An 18,079-nucleotide genomic window follows, 5' to 3' on the forward strand; every position below is an offset into this window, starting at 1 on the left:
GTCTCAGAATCCCACAGGGGCAGTTCTGCTCTGTCCTATAGAGTTGCTATGCATCAGAATTGACTCATGGCAGCGGGTCTGTTTTTATGGTTTATATCTGCAGTAATCCACTTTCCAATACACTCTGTCTGAGGGCAGGACTATTCACGTCCCAAGGCAATGGTCTGAGGGAGTTCAGTGGAGGCTTAATCCACATGGGAACTCTGCAAATGAGCTTGGAACATTCACTGTCACCCATAGCCTTCCGTAAACCAAGTGTTCAGAATTTAAGCTCTAATACAATTCCCTTCTCCGATCTTAGCTTTTATTATTTATAATCCTTGGATCACGTGGGCTGGTGTGCTTCTTTTGTGTGGACTTGGCTGACACCTCACTTAGATGGCTACTTGATTTAACATAAGCTTTTAAGACCCCACATGGTATTCTTTTACCATCTGATTGATTCACCATACTTTGCTATTGTACCCATATCTTCAGTGATCACTTCATGAGGGCAAGTATTGAGCCAGGTCACAGAGATGTTTCTTTAATCACATTGGAATGCCAAAGAAATCAAGGTTTATTCATTTTGATAGAATTATACCATATATTTTCCCTAAAATATTTTTGCATGGAAAACTATTAAAATACAGTAAATTGTTGTCTATCTTGATGACTGCTTAACTGTAATGATCAGTAAATTTTATTCACTTTCAAAAGTTGAGTGTTTGCCCACCATTTATCAGCACTCTTCATGATACTACTAGGTCAGCGGTTCTCAACCTGGGGGTCGCGATCTCTTTGGCGGGTCGAACGACCCTTTCACAGGGGTCACCTAAGACCATATTTCAGATGGTCTTAGGAACCCAGACACCGCTCCTCTATCCGTCTCCAGGTGGGTCCACCCACATGCAGATACACCCACATGCCGGGGTCGCCACAACATGAGGAACTGTATTAGATGGTCGCGGCTTTAGGAAGGTTGAGAACCACTGCTCTCGGCTCTTCTTTGATCTTATCATAAGTCGATCCTTCACATCTGGACCTTGTTTCTTCCAAGATGTTTATAAAGTAGGCAGCAGAGTGCTTCTGACATCCAGTCAATGTATAATTGAACAATGCGCATTAGAGATGCTTTATATCAACCACTATTCTGACCTTTTACTTTTCATTTTCTACAGCCATCTCGTGGTGTCTTTGAAGAAATGAAATACCTAGAACTTATGATTGTTAATGATCACAAAACGGTAAGAGTAAAGTGATGTTTAGATACAATAGTTTACTTGAGTCAATTCCCTTTTGTATTTAATAATTACTTGCTATGTATTAAAGCCTTGATATATAGGTTCTTCTTTTTCCCTTGGTGATATATTAAATGTCAGGGTGCTTGGAAGCACCAGGTGCTGTATGGAATTTCCACATGTTGAAGCTTTCCCTCTGTTTACTAATTAAAGAATTAATGGGTTTGACTTTGGGGGTCCTTTGTTTTCATTTTAAAATCGTACTTTTTGCTTTTCTTCATTTATTTATTTGATCATTGCTTTCTAATTTTATCCCACTTCTTTGTTCAGCCAATGTGTTGTATTTTTCTTGCTAATTATTCGAATTTGGATGGATATAATTACAAGTCAGAAGCACATATGATAAAGTTATACCCCACGAGACAACTTCACACCAGCAATCTGTCTTCTTTAAGTGTTAGAGAGATGAGTTGCCTACATTCCATGTATCAAAATACAGTGTGACTGAATGTACCATTTCAGTCACACTCAGAAGACAGACGGAAAATAATTCTTATCCTTAATTAGAAATTCTCTGAAACATATGGCGCTGAACTATTTTTCTTACTGTCTTGGCTGAAGTCCAAAATGTGCTGAAAGGTCTTGATCAGTAGGCTGTTCCTAGTATGTCCAATATTAGTAAGTTGGTAAATATTTAGTATTCATTGTGATTTTTTTTAATTGGCTGATTTTCAGAAGTATACTGCCAGGGTTTTCTTCATTGCTTGTCTTAGTCTGGAAGCTCTGCTTAAGCCTGCTCCACATTACAGCAACACCTGGCTGCCACACTCAGAGGGAGGGAGTCACATTGGCTGGGCAGTGAACCCAGGTCTCTTGCTTGGAAGATGAAAATCCAACCGTAGAGCCACCCCTGTACTGAATTTACAATTATGCAATTAAAACAAAGAGCTGTTCTTATCAAAACTAAGGGACATTTAGGGAAATAGACTTTATAAAGAGGATTTATTTTTTTTCTTAATGCCAAAGCATCAGTGAGAAGCTTGTAAGAGATGGGACCCACCATTTAGATCGCTTTGCACATGTGTGTCAGTCTGGGTGGACTAGAGAAACCAATTCATAGAGACTCATATGTGTATAAGAGAGAGTTTTATATAAAGGATAATTGTACATTAAGAAAGCATCCCAACCCAGTCCATTCCAAGCCCATAAGTCTGATATTAGCCCATATGTCCGATACCAATCTATAAAGTCCTCTTCAGACTCAAGAATTACATGCAATGACACTGAATGCAGGACGATCATAGGCCAGTGGGTAGAAAGTGTTTGGATCCAGTGGGGTTGTAAGCATCTCAGCGCTGGCAGGGGTCTCTAGGTGGCTTCTCCGGCTCCAGAGATCTGGTTGCACCAGGGTAGGTCCATGTGGCTTCTCCAGCTCAGGGCACTAGTGTAGTTCCATGTGTCTTGTCAGCTGCAATGTCTCCCATGGAGTGAGCAGAGAGATAGATGTGTCTCCTACCTCCAAGGAGTAAATACCAGATTTCCCAGAATTCTCAGGAGAAGGCCTTGGCCACAGAGGCCTCATTGGCTATGACCCAATTGAAAGGCTAGACTCCACCCCTTCACTCTTACTCCTCTGAAGTCCCAAATTGACACCAGATTATGTAACTACCACAATATGTACTTGAGTTTCTCCACTTAGAGTAAACCCAAAATAAGATTCGTAGATCCTTTTTTAAAGTTGTGTTTTAGACAAGAGTGACAATGTGAAGTTTTAGTCAACAGATTAAAGAGAAGGCCTCAGAAAAGGGCCTCAACTTGTACATAACAAAAGGGGGGTGTGATTTAATGGATATCTACTTTTTTTTCTCTATCTCTGTTTAGCAATATTTTTTAATTAATGGTCAAGTACCAATTAAATCATGCACAATATAAAATTATTGAACAGAATAACTACTGTATGTGTAGATGTGTTTTCTGACTGTAGGACCTGTCAGCATACTGTTTGAGATACATGAATATTAAGACGGAGAACTGATCAGCACTATGGATCATTTGGATGAAGTATTCCTTAGTGGGCAGAAAACTAAAGGCGTAGAGAGCCATTTATGGAACCCTGGGGGCAGTTTTCTTCTGAATTATTTGTGCTCATTGGACAGTGAGGTTTTTTCCCCAGCCACATTTCAGTCGTTCACATTATGATGTGTTGTCAAATTATCACTTTACAGCATAAGCTTTCCTAATATTCAAATACTTTTAAATAGTGGAAATAACCAGAAATGCACAGCTGTGTCTGCTTACAAGGTGCACTGGCATAAGACAAGCAATAGACTCAGTAGATTCGGTTGTCAAACACATGCCTTACATTTCCACGTCTTTTGTCCTCTGTGCTGTATTAGGCAGATAACAGAAAGCTATGAAGCAGAGAACAAGTCTCACTTACTGTACCAGACACAAACCTTGGTACTTTTAAAAACGCCAGACTCTGAATTTATCTTTCAATCCTTTTAGAGGGTGAACATTTTCATTTCATGAATAAAAAGACAGTATTCCTGAAATGTTTTCGTATATTAAATTTTTCTATGTCTTATACTGTGATACAGTAACTTGACTCAGTCTATCAAATCTTTTAATGAAAATCTTGATAATTTGTTTTATTACAATCAAAATCAATTGGAACTAAGCATGATATGTTCATCTCTCTTGGAAATCAGGGGGGGGGGAAGAATTGGAGTTTATAATGATAAATTTGGAGGGAACACATGGTAGGAAATGAAAAAGAAAGGCTTTGTTCTTGAATGATAGAAACAGTGATGGTCGAAAGAAATGACCTAAGGGAAGCTCTACCATTTGAAGAAACAGCACCTGAGATCACGGAGCTGAAATTGTATCTCTTGATTTAACACCAGATTCATCCTACTCATCCTGTAATGCAGGTGCCATTTTGTACGTTAAAAAAATATACTTGAGACGTGTTTTGTATTGGGAGAAGATAGCTTTCAAAATTGATTGCTATGAAGAATCATAACATGACATGCCCTTATAGAAGGGTCACAAGGAAGAGATGAGCCTTATAGCACCGATGAAACATACAACTTTCCTCAAGTGCTTTAATGCTTTCTCTCCCCCACTATCATGATCCCAATTCTACTTCACAAATCCGGCTAGACCAGAGCATGTACACAGGTACAGATAAGAGCTGGAAACACAGGGAATTCAGGACAGATAAACCCCTCAGAACCAATGATGAGAGTAGCAATACCAGGAAGGTAAGGGGAAGGTGGGGGGAGAAAGGGGGAACAAATCACAATAATCGACATATAACCCCCTCCCAGGGGGACGGACAACAGAAAAGTGGGTGAAAGGAGGCATCAGTTAGTGTAAGACATGAAAAAATAATAATAATTTATAAATTATCAAGGATTTGTGAGGGAGGGTGGGTGGATGATGGAGGGATGGAGGGGGGAAATGTGTTGCTGATAACAAGAGCTCAAGTAGAAAACATGGATCAGAGTACGGAAATTTACATGTTGAAGGACAAACTGAATTAGCATAATGCACACTTCCGGTTTTTTCACCTGTGGAGGTATTCCACTGATTTCAGAATCCTCAGCCCATTGAAATGGCACTTCTGACCATCCTTTACTGTATGAAACAACATAGTTATTTTGTGCACTGACCCCTTTTGGGTTAAAAGTTAATGTCTATGCTATTTTTTTTTTCCTGAAGAGGAAATTTCTTGATCATTTCTTAAATGTAAATTGTTTTCTGTTTTCATTTATGCAGGAAATAGAAACATTTTACCTGCATTTGCTTGGGTATCTCTTTAAATCAGAATAACCTAACATCAGCTTCCAGGAAAACTGTGAATATCTTTTTGCTAACAAGCGCCACATTGTTATCAGTGAACTTCATTAGAAAATTTTAAAAGCTTCCAGTTTTGTAACAAAGTGGTACCTCAGCACCTGGCTGAACATCATTTCCAAGCCAATTACAGCTCTGGTGAGACTCTGCAAGCATTGCTCTGGGCTGCTTACCCTAAGAAGAAATATTCAAGGTCCTATTGGAATAGAAAATCGGTTGTGATATTTTAAAGTGCATGAAAAGAAATGTTAGGACTACTTTTTGGTGTGTGCTATATTCTTAATTATGGGACAATAAGGGATAATATTTCAAAACAACCTTTTCGTTTTAGATTTCATTTGGTTTTCCTTCTATTTTCGAAAGACTTGTCTTTTGTGCTCATCTAACAGATTAGGATTATAATCAATAAGCTGGTTTGATGGGACCATAGTAAACCACTAAGGAATTGCTAACTGAACATCTTTACCTCCTCTCTCAACTCAGGGTTGGTCCAGCTGCGTGATCTTAACTGATTTGTTCGCTTTGGACTTCAGGTTCCCCTTGATCACATGAAGATGGTAAAATCCACCTCACCAGGTTGTCGTGAAGGCTGAAAATTTGTTGTCAGAAAAAGACCTCTTAGAACTTCTAGGTGTTCAGTGAACCAGAGCTTTAAGGAAGAGCCCTGGTGGTGGAGCAGTTACGCATTGGGCTGCTAACCGCAAGGTCAGCAGTTCGAACCCACCAGTCATTCCATGGGAACATGATGAAGCTCTCTACTCCTGTAAAGAGTTAGCCTTGGAAGCTCACAGAGGCATCTCTGCCCAGCTCTATAGGGTTGCTATGAATCGGCATCAACTTGGCAGTGAGTTTTTGGTTTTGGTTAAGATACTAAATCTGGTGCTTGATAGGCTGTCCCTCGCGTACTTGGTCTGTCAGTAGTAGTGGAAAGAGTTGATCACATCCTCTTTCTTGAGACATTTCCTTCGCCTCTTGGCTTGTAGGATATAACTCTCCCACCGAACCAGCCTTCAGAGGCTTCCTCTAGGATGAACTGGTCTGCCCTGCTCGGCTCAAGGCTCCTTTCTTTCCATCCTGTCTCTTGTAAGTGCCAGGTGGTCACTGTCACTCGTAAGGCTTCAAACTGTCTCATAAACTTTTGTCATAACTCTGAATTCACGACATCCCCCATTATGCCTCTGGCCTTCTGAGTTCCAAACTCAAATATCTAGCTAATTTCCTGCTCTCTCTATGGCAATATCAAATAGACGTCTAAGGCTTAACATTTCTCAAACAGAACTCTTAGCTCTTCAGTTCTGAATCTCTCCACTCCTGGCCTTTTTCATCATTTCAAATGACACCGACATCCTCCTTAGCTGGACAAGTACCAAGCCTAGAAGTCGTTTGTCCCTTTGCTCTTTCTTTACTTTCTACACCCAGTGGATTCGCCCGCCCTAGAAAGCCCTGTCTTCAGAACGTATCTGCTTCTCTCTGCCGTTGCCCAGACTCCATTATCACTATGATTTTTCAGCCAGGACGAAGGCCCACATTTCCCAGCACATCTCCTTATTCTCACTGGTCTCTCATTTCCTCCCCATACAGCCAGAGTGGTCTTTCTGAAACAAAACTCAGAGACTTAGAACTTACAGACGAGAAATAAAGGAAAGATCATTACGTTTTGACTGTCTTGGACAGGCCCTCCTTTTATTCTCTTTCAAATTGCATAATATGCCTGCAATGTACAGTGGTGCTTACCATGATCACTTGTACTATGGTTCGTACAGTCCCAGCGCTAACAAGCATGTGAAAGTTTTCAAACATAAATTGAAGTCTCCCAAATCAGATAAATTCGTGTTCAGAAGCCAAGCAAGGTTCATTTGACTGGGTATGTAACACCACTGCTTTAGAAAAGATAGCAGCTAATATTCTCATTTTCTTTTCTGTACATCATAATGCAAATATGTTTTTGCTGTTAATTTTAAAAGCATCTTCAGATTTCTCAGCTGGTGGAATATTTCTAGGCAATCTAAATTACTGAGCTATAATGCAAATACGTTTTTGCTGTTAATTTTAAAAGCATCTTCAGATTTCTCAGCTGGTGGAATATTTCTAGGCAATCTAAATTGCTGAGCTATGAGCAGCAACTTCGTTATGCTAAGTTTAAAAAATTTGTCAAGATGTGTGACATTCAGATCGATAAAGTGCTGTATGGTTCAATTTACACACATTGAAATTGAGTAGAAACTACAGTTGTGTCACATGATTATATAGTGGTAGCAGTAATGTGAATAATAATAGCTGCGTCATTGAAATTGTTGTGAATTAATGGAAATTACTAGCAGCATTATGCTAACAGTGTATTGCCAATTTATCAAGTATTGTCAGGTGCTCTGTATTCTGAAAAATAGAATGTCAGATGTGAAATCATTAAGACATATATGCTTTGTTTTTAAAAAAAAGCCATAATCACAGGAGTAGTGTAAAGGGTGGGAATGGGTAAAGGAGGAAAAAAAGAGTACCGTGGGTTTCCATGTTTAAGGATTTTTGATCTTCACACAAGATACATGACCTTAACAATTATAACTGAAGGCAGTCTACAAAAGCTTGGAGTGCAAATAGGAATAAGACATTGTGAATATGCCTGAGTGTTTCTCTTTCATCTTAGAGTTTAAAAAATTACAATACAGAGAGGAAGTGGGATCAATGATAGTACGTTGAGGGGATTGCAGTGCATGACTGGAAACAAAATGTGTATCAATTATTGATTGTGAAACGGATGGTCTGCTCTGTAAACTGTCACCTAATTCACAATGAAAAATGAGAAATGAAAATAATAATAACGGTAGCCTCAGCCACCAGTAGAGGGCATAATCCTCCCAAGGTAGACTTAAAAGTTTCCATCGTCTTCTAAAGAGACATTAAACAAAGTGCTGCTTGCTATAGGTACAACCCTCGATGTGTGGTGATATAATTATTCTATTCACTTCTATTTATCTTACTAAAATTCATTTAAAAAATAAGCTATCTGAAAACTTGTTCAGTCCTCTCTGTTCTGATTGATCCAAAGCAAAGGACTTCATTTGCAGCAAGTCGTCCTCCGGGAGAGTAGAAGGGCAGCAGAGACGAGAAAGGCCCTTGACCCACAGATGGATTGACACCGCGGCTGTGACGATGGGCTCAAGCGTAACAATTGTGTGGATGGCGCAGGAGCAGACAGTGTTGTTTCCTGTTGAACATCGATACATTTGCCACGAGTCTGAACCAACTTCATAGCACTAACAACAGAAACACTTCTCTGGGAGAATCCACCAAATAGAGGCATTCTGTACCATGGGCACCGTCTCAAATACTGCCAAAGGATTTTAAAAAAATCTAAGTTTATAATAAAGGTGTCCAGTTGGGACTAGAGTTCTTGACCTTGGGCCTTTGCAAGCTGGGGAAGATTGCTTCAGGGAAGCAAAGGATTGCGTCTGTCGGCTGCACGAAGCACCTACTGTCAGGTGTCAAGCTTCTCACACAGATTCCGATGGGTCCTCTGTGTGACTCCATTTATCGCTGGTAGATCAGACTTTTTTTCTTTTTTAATGAATAGAGAAATGAAATAAGAATACTACCCTTTCCCACCGAAGCAAATTTCAGTATTTTCTCCTTTTGTGATAAGCTTGCAGCTTTCACAGAATAAAGGAATTCCCTATTCAATTATGATTGACAGTGACTCAGCTATCCTTTTCTTTTCTCTACTTCTTCTTTTCCCTTCAGTACAAGAAGTATCGCTCTTCTCATGCCCATACCAACAATTTTGCTAAGTCTGTGGTCAACCTCGTGGATTCTGTAAGTATCCTGGCTTTCACAAACCAGTTTCTGCCCACACGGAATGTTTGGCCGCTTCTATTTTCTGTTTACTTGCTATTTTAGTTACCTTTGAGCAACAGTGAAAAATAGAATCTTTAAGCCCACCAGGCTAGAATTTATAGAGTGGTTTGCTTTATAAAAACATGCACTATACCAGGACCTTGGGGGCAGAGGAGTTACTCTCAGAATTCCAAAAATACATTGGGGTTCCACCTAATAGAGGGTGACTTCCTAGTAACTCAGAACCTAGCAAAGACACACACATCAGAGTAGATTACTCCCTAGACAGTGTACATTACATTTGTGAAATAAGACTCTGTTAATAATAACCGTATATAATCAAGTATAAGCTGACCCGAATATCAGCCGAGGCACCTAATTTTACCACAAACACTGCATAAAAATGTGCTGGAAAAAACCTCAGCTGATACACAAGGATATAAGGTAATAATAACGTAGAAGAAATACTGGGCTTAGAGGAAATGTGTTCAGAGGATGCAGGTAAGATAGGGAAGAACTTTATAGAGAAAAAAAATATTTCCAAATGTTCCTAAGTAGAGCGCTTTGGGTTGTATGTGTAGATGACAGAATGAAGTGCTGTCCCCAAATAAAATTAATTTGAAATAGATTTATCTTTTCACAAAGAGTTCTAAATCTTCAAGTCTGCAATACCAATGTGATGCTCTATTATGTTGTAAATTGCAGAGAATGATGGTTAAGATTGTCCTAGTTTTCAGTAGGAACTCCATAGGTATAATATGTTGTGCATTGCATTTCAATAAATAATTCAAGTTGAATAGTCAGAAATAAAATACAGTGTGCCTATTTTAAAGTGCCATTTTTGTCAACTAAATTATGTTTACATATTTTTATTTTATGCTTCTTCCAAAATGAAAAATACCTCAAAACAGCTCTTAATTATAAATTGCTAATCATCTAAAACATCGGTTCCAAGACTTGTTTCACGTACCACCCCCTTTCAGACACAAAAATAAAATTACTCAGCACTCCTGGACAATGAAACACTTATGTGCGGTAGCCTATAATCCAGGATAAAGTATAGGTATCTGCTTTTGTAGTCCCTCTGGATCATTCCAGAGCCCGTCAGGGTGGGTATCCGCCATTTGGGGAAAGACTGGTCTATGATGCTTATTTCCTCTAAATAGCTGCTTTCTTAACTGCCATCTAAATGGCTCCAATTATATACTCAGGTAATATGTGGTAGGCAGAACAGGGCGAAAGTATAATATAGATGGATGAGCATGTAGTAAATTGTGAAGTTATGGTTGAACATCTGTGTGCCAGTTTAGACTTGGTTTATTTATTTTCTTTTCTGTAAGATATTTTATTATTTTCAACACTTTGTCAGTCTTCTCAAAGGTAAATTTCAAGTGAATATAGAAAAGAGAATATTAGACACATTTTTCCTCTCCAGGAAAAAGCTGTGTACCAGGTAGCTCCTCTGTGGGGTGATCCAGTAGTATTGAATAGCATCTTGTCTTGTGGAGTGTAATTTTTATTTTGGATCACCATATGAGATCCCGAAGCTGACAAACATTAATATTGAAAAGATATCACCTTGAACTTGCTCTTTGTTGTGAAACTGTTTTAGCTTCATACAAATTCAGGAATGGTGATAGCTCCTTCTTCAGTGTTTGAAAAGGTTATTCACTTTCATGAATTAGTTTGGAAATCGAGCAAAATGACAATATTCACTGAAGTTGCTTAGTTGGTTGCATGGCCAAACGTAGAGTAGGAGAGTCGACAGACACCAATTCAGCTGTGTATGTGCTTGATGCCACCCAGTGAGAGGGTCAGACGGGGGTAGAGATCTACTATTCCCTCTGAGCCATAGATCCTTAATTTTCTCCCAGTGGTATTTTATTTTTCCTGGAATTCAGCCTCCATATTGCTCGATGTTTGTCTGAAGAACTAGTGATCCATTCCAATCCTGCAGCGATAGCTCATGGTACTCTACGTATTCAGAATCAATGGATTGGTCCCCACACAGTACCTCCCTTTGAGGTTTGGAAGTGTGGATTTACTACATCTTGTTTTTAGCTTCTGCCCAGACTTTAGAACCAACCCCTTAGGAGGTGCCTGCGTCTGCACTTGCTGAGCTGATCTGGGATGGAAATAACCTTTAGGAGAGTAGGTGACATGAGACCAAGTCCCTTTGATACTTGTTGATGCATGCTCTTGGCAAAGAGAAAGGAAGGTTCTCAGCGATGAGCTAACGACAACCTCATGTTCTCCTCTCACCTCCCTTTCCTGTCCTTCCATTGACTCTGACTCACTTATCGTGCATGTTTGACCCAGTGGCTTCCTCCTGCGCCTGTCCTGTTGTCTGCCCTCAGATTTACAAGGAGCAGCTCAATACCAGGGTTGTCTTGGTGGCCGTGGAGACCTGGACTGAGAAGGATCACATCGACATCACCACCAACCCAGTGCAGATGCTCCACGAGTTCTCCAAGTACCGGCAGCGCATCAAGCAGCACGCAGACGCTGTGCACCTCATCTCGTATGTAGCTGCTTCAGCTTTTATTGTGGCCTTTGGACCGGTGTTCACCTTTATGTCCTTATTCTTTCCGTGAACTGATGTATCAGGAAGCAGTGATTCGAACACAATTGATATTTACTCCTCTCTCTATTATCATGAGAGCAAGCCTTGGAGCTAGGGCATCTGATGTTGGCATGGAGATTTGACACCATAAGCTTTGCCTCTAGGTCTTAGGTTCCTAAATGTAATTGGCCCACTGCCTTCTTTTCACGAAAAAAAAAATTCGCAATCCCCCCCCATGACAATTGAATCTTTTTGACCTGTACCCCTTAACCTAGGATAAAGTGTAGGTATCTGCTTTTGCAACCCCTGAGATCATTGCAGTGCCCCCCAGGGGGCAGTATCGCCCACTTCAGGAAACACTGGTCTATGTCAGCTCATGACTTACCTTGGCTACGGCACTCCAGGCACCAAACACTTCAGTACACACAGCAGGAATGACAGGCAGCAGTGGGAGAAAAGGGCACTCCTTCCGGCTAGGTCAGCTCCCTGACAGCGGCTTTCTGGAAAGCTGTGCAGTAGCAAAGCCATGAACCAGTCGTTGGCTAAACTCAGTCATGGGCCACATGCAACAGCAAGAGAGTCTAGGAAATGTCTTTGTCGGTGGACCAGTGGGGAGGGTCGGGGGAGGAATGAGGTTCTGTCGCTAAGGAAAAGGATACCATGTTTTTCCTCTGACCTAGTAAGCGGTTTCCTTTTCCACACATGGGTCTGCCCTGGAACCAGGCCAACCAGAATCCTCCTGCCTTCCTCTCGACTCCCTTTCGCGTTTCTCAGTCTGAACACGGCCACCACTTGCAATGATCAGCAATATTATTCGTTCCACGGTCTCTGCTAGAAAAGGGCAAGGTCTGGGTTCAGTTTATCTCGGTGTCTGCTCCTGACCTGGTGTGTGGGGATTAGTGAGTGCTCAGTGACTATGTGCTCCCTGTAGTTGCTCAGCCCATATCAATGAGAAGGTATTTGAAATGCAGCTTTCCGCTTTTGAAGGATTGCTTTGGCATGTTTGTTGTGGGAGAGGTGAGGTAGCCACATATTTTGAGAGCGTTTATACCGTGGTTACTGCAATGGCTCCCTGATAGCATTTTCTTTTCCTTTTTTGAGGCGTGTGACCTTCCACTATAAGAGAAGCAGTCTGAGCTACTTTGGAGGTGTCTGTTCTCGCACCCGAGGAGTTGGTGTGAATGAGGTAAGGTTGATTCCGCCTCTTCAGTAGAGCTTTCTCTTTGCATCTGATCTGTTCTCTCCCCTGGTTCCCTGCTCTTCTCCCACTTGCTTACAATGCTACTGATTTTGAGAATCCAACATGTGTGGTTTAGAGCCCCAAGTGGTCTTTGGTGCAGGAGCGAGGTATTATTTAATTTCATTGTGCTAGATTTTCAGCTTTATCAGACAAATGCCACTTATAAATGCCCCAGGGATTTTTGGCCACGAAAGGCAGGGTATTAAGTTTTTTAACACTTATTTTATTGTTTTCTAGTTAGTCTTCTGCCCATGTTAGCTTCTCCTCATTTAATCCAAAGAATCTATGAGTGTATCCAAGTAGTATCTTTCTTTTCTCCCTAGGTAACGTAAAAACAAAACCAAACTTTACCTACCTGTCTGTGAATGGACTGAAACAAATATCCCCTTAATGTCACTGTTCGGGTTTCCTCACCTTCATTTTTATAAAGGCAATTTCTTATCACCCTTGGCAACAGCACCCTAAAAACCAAAGGACGACCTTTAAGCCCTGGTCAGTACCGGGTTACTCCACTAGCCATCACTCCGTGGGGACCGGTTGTGTCCATTGAGTTTATCCTTGGCTTGGTGTGAGCTGAATTGGGGACATCTTTCTGAGACTGTATTTCCCTGTGAAAGCATCAAGTTCAGAGAGACGGGCTTACTGCTTCTTGGGCCCGGTTTCAAGGAAGGAGTGATAAGGAACATCTGTTGTTTTGAGATGCTGTAAGGCTCTACTTAGGGAGCTGAGCTGATATGCGGTACCGATGAAGAAATAATAACTAGCTTTGTGCACTCTCTCAAATGTTTCCCACACACTTCCAACTCTGAAAACCAGTATGGTCTTCCAATGGCAGTGGCACAAGTATTGTCGCAGAGCCTCGCTCAGAACCTGGGAATCCAATGGGAGCCTTCCAGCAGAAAGCCGAGTATGTACATTGACCTTCTTCCTCCCTTTCGTGTGCCATTGTGTCTGTTTAATGCATGCCCAGTCAATACGTAAATGTGTATGATTCCTAAATTATTATAGTTTAAATGTAGTATGTCTCCTTTCTCTAAAAAAAAAAAATATAAGCTTAAAGTACTTGTTAATCTGTTGGGGTTCTAGAATGGTCCCTACCTAAGTCCCCCTAGATAGGAGACATGGCTCATAGCCAACTCCTCAGGGTCTGAGGCAGCTCTCTCACAGACACTGCAGAATACTGCCCTTCCGGGGGCCGAGAACTCCCTGGCCCACCTCTCTTGGTCTGAACCCGTCCAGTATAGATGCACGATCCCACTGAAGCACTGTCTCAATAAGGGTGCTGCTAGATTGGGGACGTGGCTGTGAGCTTTGGCCATATGGAGCTCTCTTCTTCCATCCACCTTAAACTTTACCATCAAGCTCATCAAAAGAAACATAACAAAACATACTAGCAAAGATTTTCCTAAGGGAAGATATGAGGTCTAAGGACAGGCACAAAAGGGAATACAAACAGGGCGGGAGGGATCATGCAGCAGAGAAACGTAGCTAGTGACCGCTGGGTGTCACTCCTTTCAAAACCAGAGGAGAGGCAGATGGGCAGAAACGCCAGCGTTTCCAGCGGGCACAGTGTCTGGGCCCCATGTTGTTACCAGGGACCCATGAAAAATTTTTTCTTTTAAAACCACAGAAAAATTGACTATAACTTTCATCATAGTCATCTTTATACCAATGCAATTATGGAATAGAAGTTTAATGTGTATATTTTTATATGGATATGGAAATGTGACCTCGGATCATGAAAAGCCATCATGCAATTGATCCTATGGAAAGATGAACCCAAGTGTTTCTTAACCTGTTCTCTTATTAGGCATTCTGTAGCAGCCACCCCCCCACTATTCATTTCTAAGGAAAAGAAGAGATGCAGGCAGTATAGGTCTCCCTGCCCACCTCTCCCAACCTCTTCAGCAGAAAAGAGGAACCGACCCTAACGTTCCTACAGTGGATATTTTTGTGACTCAGGAATCACAGTCACTGCCATCGAGTCCATGCTGACTCAGAGTGACCCTGTAAGACAGGGTAGAACTGCCCCTGTGGGTTTTGAGACAGGAATAGAAAGCCTTATCTCTCTCCCAAGAAGTATCTGGTGGTTTTGAACTGTGACCCACTATGGCAACATAATCATCATTAATGCACATCTTATGGAAATGTGAAACAAAATATACATCTGGGGGCTTCGTGATTCCCTTTAGGGGTATATTAAATTATCAGATAATGTAGTCATCACAAAATTGTTTAGTGGCACTTAGCAAACCCCTGTGAAGTTTTGTTTGTTACCGTCTTGCTCAGAGGATTTGCTTTCCACAGAAAGCACGCAGCACACTTGAAAGGGAGGTTTAGGATGCAGTCAGCTGGCACGGAAGCCTGAGAATCGGAAAGGAGAATGCCTGATGCATGACCTTGCTTGAAAACCCTGGATCTGGGAAGAGGCCAGTGTTGGGCTCAGCTGGGAAGGGTTTCTGAATTAGAGAATGGGTGGAGTGAGGAATCAGGTTCATTCCTAATGCCTGGTATAGTCCTTTCTTTTCAACAATGTTTCATTCCTCTGTGAATCATTGGTTTAGGTAGGTATGTTATTAGATCTTGAGTTTCTTTAAGTAAGTGAATTTGAAAGTTTTCTTTACAGGTCTCTTGAAGACAGAAAAGAGAAGAGGGAAAAATACAGGGGTGGATCTCGACACAGCATTAATATTTCAGTCTCTAGTACATAAGTCAGGTTTATGATTGTCATTTAGTTTAAAGGAAGGTACGGGTTTTTAGAGAATCCTCTTTTACTGACCTTAGCTTAGTGTTCCTCTGGTTTCTGACCAATCATTGGAATCCCCTCGTTACTACCCAGAAGGCTCTCTTGAAAGGTCTTCTGTGCTGATGGGTTGCCCAGTGCAGACAGGTGCACTGCAGTGGGAATCCCAGAGCCCCTGTGGAAAGATGCTCTGACCATTTTAGAGATGGAAACACTGAGACCCAAGGGACTCGAGCCACTTGCTCATGGTACTCTCATCGGCTAGAGCTCGGACAAGACATAGACTTTCTGACTTCTACACCTGGGTACTTTCCACTAGATACTGGAACTATAAATGTAGTTGAGTTATCTGACTGTCAAGAAGCAAGAGAGGCACCTTTTAAAAAATTTTCCCACCTGTGTTCTTAGATAGTGTTGTATAATCCAGCTAAGGGTATGTTGATTTAAAAGAAACAAATTCTTGTTCTGTGGGACATCACCCTCTGGACTGATTTGGCATGGAGCTGGGGATAAAGAATTATTGCAAGAGCCATCATGAAAATTGAAGATATGACTGTTGTTTCTCTCTCTCCCCCTCCCCTGTTGCTTTTATTGTTTCATAACTAGAATGTGACTGCATAGAATCCTGGGGCGGCTGCATCATGGAGGAGACCGGGTAACATTTCATAATGCATGACTTTGATATATGCTCTTCACTACAATTGCTGCATATAATTAGATGCACAATTTCGCAGGTAATAGCATGGTATCGCAGCTAAGCCCTTAGTGTACATTCCACCATTAATTGCCAGGTATCTTACAAGAGAGAGGGCTAACTCACTTTATATTTTAAGCTCCCATGTAAGACTGGCCATGAGAGTAAAGCATGTTCTTTGCTTCTGCTTCATATTAACCCTTTAAAGGGTGCACATGATTAAATACTGCTCCCTTTGGAAAAGCCATTAATTTTTCAGTACACTTAGAATATAATAGCTAGTTGTCCACCTGAAGGAGTCTGTGAAAATCAATGTCGTCCATCAATGTCGATGCCAAGAAGCTCAGAAATACATTTACAGTAATAAAATTATACCAGTCTACTTATATAATCAATGACGTTCTTTTTTATAAACAGTTTGATTGGGACACAATTCAAATGCACAGTCAGTAGCTCAATCATATCAAATGAGTTCTCTCTCTTTTTTTTTTTTAACTAAGACAGGTGTATCGTATTGTAAGCTAGTCTTCCACCAGTGCGCATTTGAGCATTCCTTCACTGTCTTTCCTCTTATCCTGTGGCTCCTTTGGGAAGGGGAGCAACTGCGCCACAGCTGCCGTTTGTTTCACTGGAACAAGACCTGGAAACACGGCCCACTTTCCCAGTGACCCCTGCCTCGTGGGAGCTACTTCTACCACATGGAAGTTGCTTCCTACCTCCCATGCTTGCCCCCATCCTGTGCCCACGCCAGGCGCCTGCCCTGCCTGCCTGTATAAGCTCCTGGGATGTTTCTGGGCCTGTGTCTATCCCTACACACACCAGTTGCCCCAAGCCCTCACCTGCTTGGGTAAAAAGAGTCTGTTACTTATCTTTCCACGAACCCTCAGAGGAGCTCGGCTCGAGGGGAGGAGAAAAGCACGCATGGGCTTCAGGAGAGGAGGTCAGCCATTAGCCCGCCTCTTCGAACATGTGCTTGAAGAAAACGCACTTTAAACACGCACGTTCCAGCATCCGTCGTCACTTTGTCACTGTACCAATCTAGTCACACTATGGCTTAAATAGAAGTTTTGTGTATGGGCTGCTGTAGGGAACAAAATCTAAGACCATTTACGATACAGGCCCTATGGGGTGATGCTTTCTAAGGTCTCCCCTCCCAATTGAAGAGTGGATTGTCTGGACTAATGGTAGGATGCAATGAAACTACTTCAAGTTAGCTAGCATTTCCCAAGTACTGCCAAGCGTGACAGATTTTGTCTGCCTCCATAAACTACCTCCTTCAACAGGATACACAAAGCTATGGGATTATGTCCCAGAATAAGTGGCCTGCCCTTTTCTAATCAAGCACCAATACCGATGAGCCCAAGTCATGAACGTGTATATTTCGGCCTAACCTTGATCATGTATATAATAGTTCCCTGTGTGCTTCCCCAAAGGAAATAGTTTCAGAATCAAATCACAAAGAGGCAATTGTTATATTCCTGTTAAATCATGAATTTCCTCAAATCGATTTTGAGAAAGAATAAAAAGATGCTATAATTGATGTGCATGACACTTCTTTTTTGGATTTCCTTATTTACCTGAGTGACAGTGCTAAAGCTTGCACGACACAGACTAACAAAATGGCCCACATTCCTCCCTCCTCCACAGTAAAATCTACTAGGTCATGAGCTTTTTATTCACGGCTGAGGTGCAAAATTGATTGCCTTTGCAGAGATGTAGCAAATAAAACTGACCACCCTGTAAATATAGTCTAGATGGAGAGGTTTTGTGATCAGTTCTTTCTACGCTATGCCAAGTCAGGTAACCAAAAGGACGTGATGAGAAGGAGATTCTAACCTGTACTGCTAGTCCATGATCTCCTTTGCATTTCTATTTTTACAAAACGCTAACACATAGGCTTGTTTGGCAGTTTGAACAGAAGTCCTTT

The 18,079-nt window shown here is 41.4% G+C and overlaps 1 protein-coding gene across 1 annotated transcript in view; it reads left to right on the plus strand.

Moving 5' to 3' along the window:
* Window positions 1-18,079, plus strand: part of ADAM23 (ADAM metallopeptidase domain 23) — a 206,917-nt gene that overhangs the window by 144,060 nt on the left and 44,778 nt on the right. Inside the window, exons 9-14 of the mRNA XM_045296710.1 lie at window positions 1,161-1,226; window positions 8,820-8,891; window positions 11,270-11,433; window positions 12,577-12,661; window positions 13,532-13,622; window positions 16,065-16,113. Coding sequence (XP_045152645.1) covers window positions 1,161-1,226; window positions 8,820-8,891; window positions 11,270-11,433; window positions 12,577-12,661; window positions 13,532-13,622; window positions 16,065-16,113 — 527 coding nt within the window. The remainder of the gene's footprint in view (window positions 1-1,160; window positions 1,227-8,819; window positions 8,892-11,269; window positions 11,434-12,576; window positions 12,662-13,531; window positions 13,623-16,064; window positions 16,114-18,079) is intronic.

Source organism: Echinops telfairi, unplaced genomic scaffold (genome assembly GCF_000313985.2).
Source record: "Echinops telfairi isolate 266 unplaced genomic scaffold, ASM31398v2 ScPeMD7_3;HRSCAF=10, whole genome shotgun sequence".
NCBI lineage: Eukaryota > Metazoa > Chordata > Mammalia > Afrosoricida > Tenrecidae > Echinops > Echinops telfairi.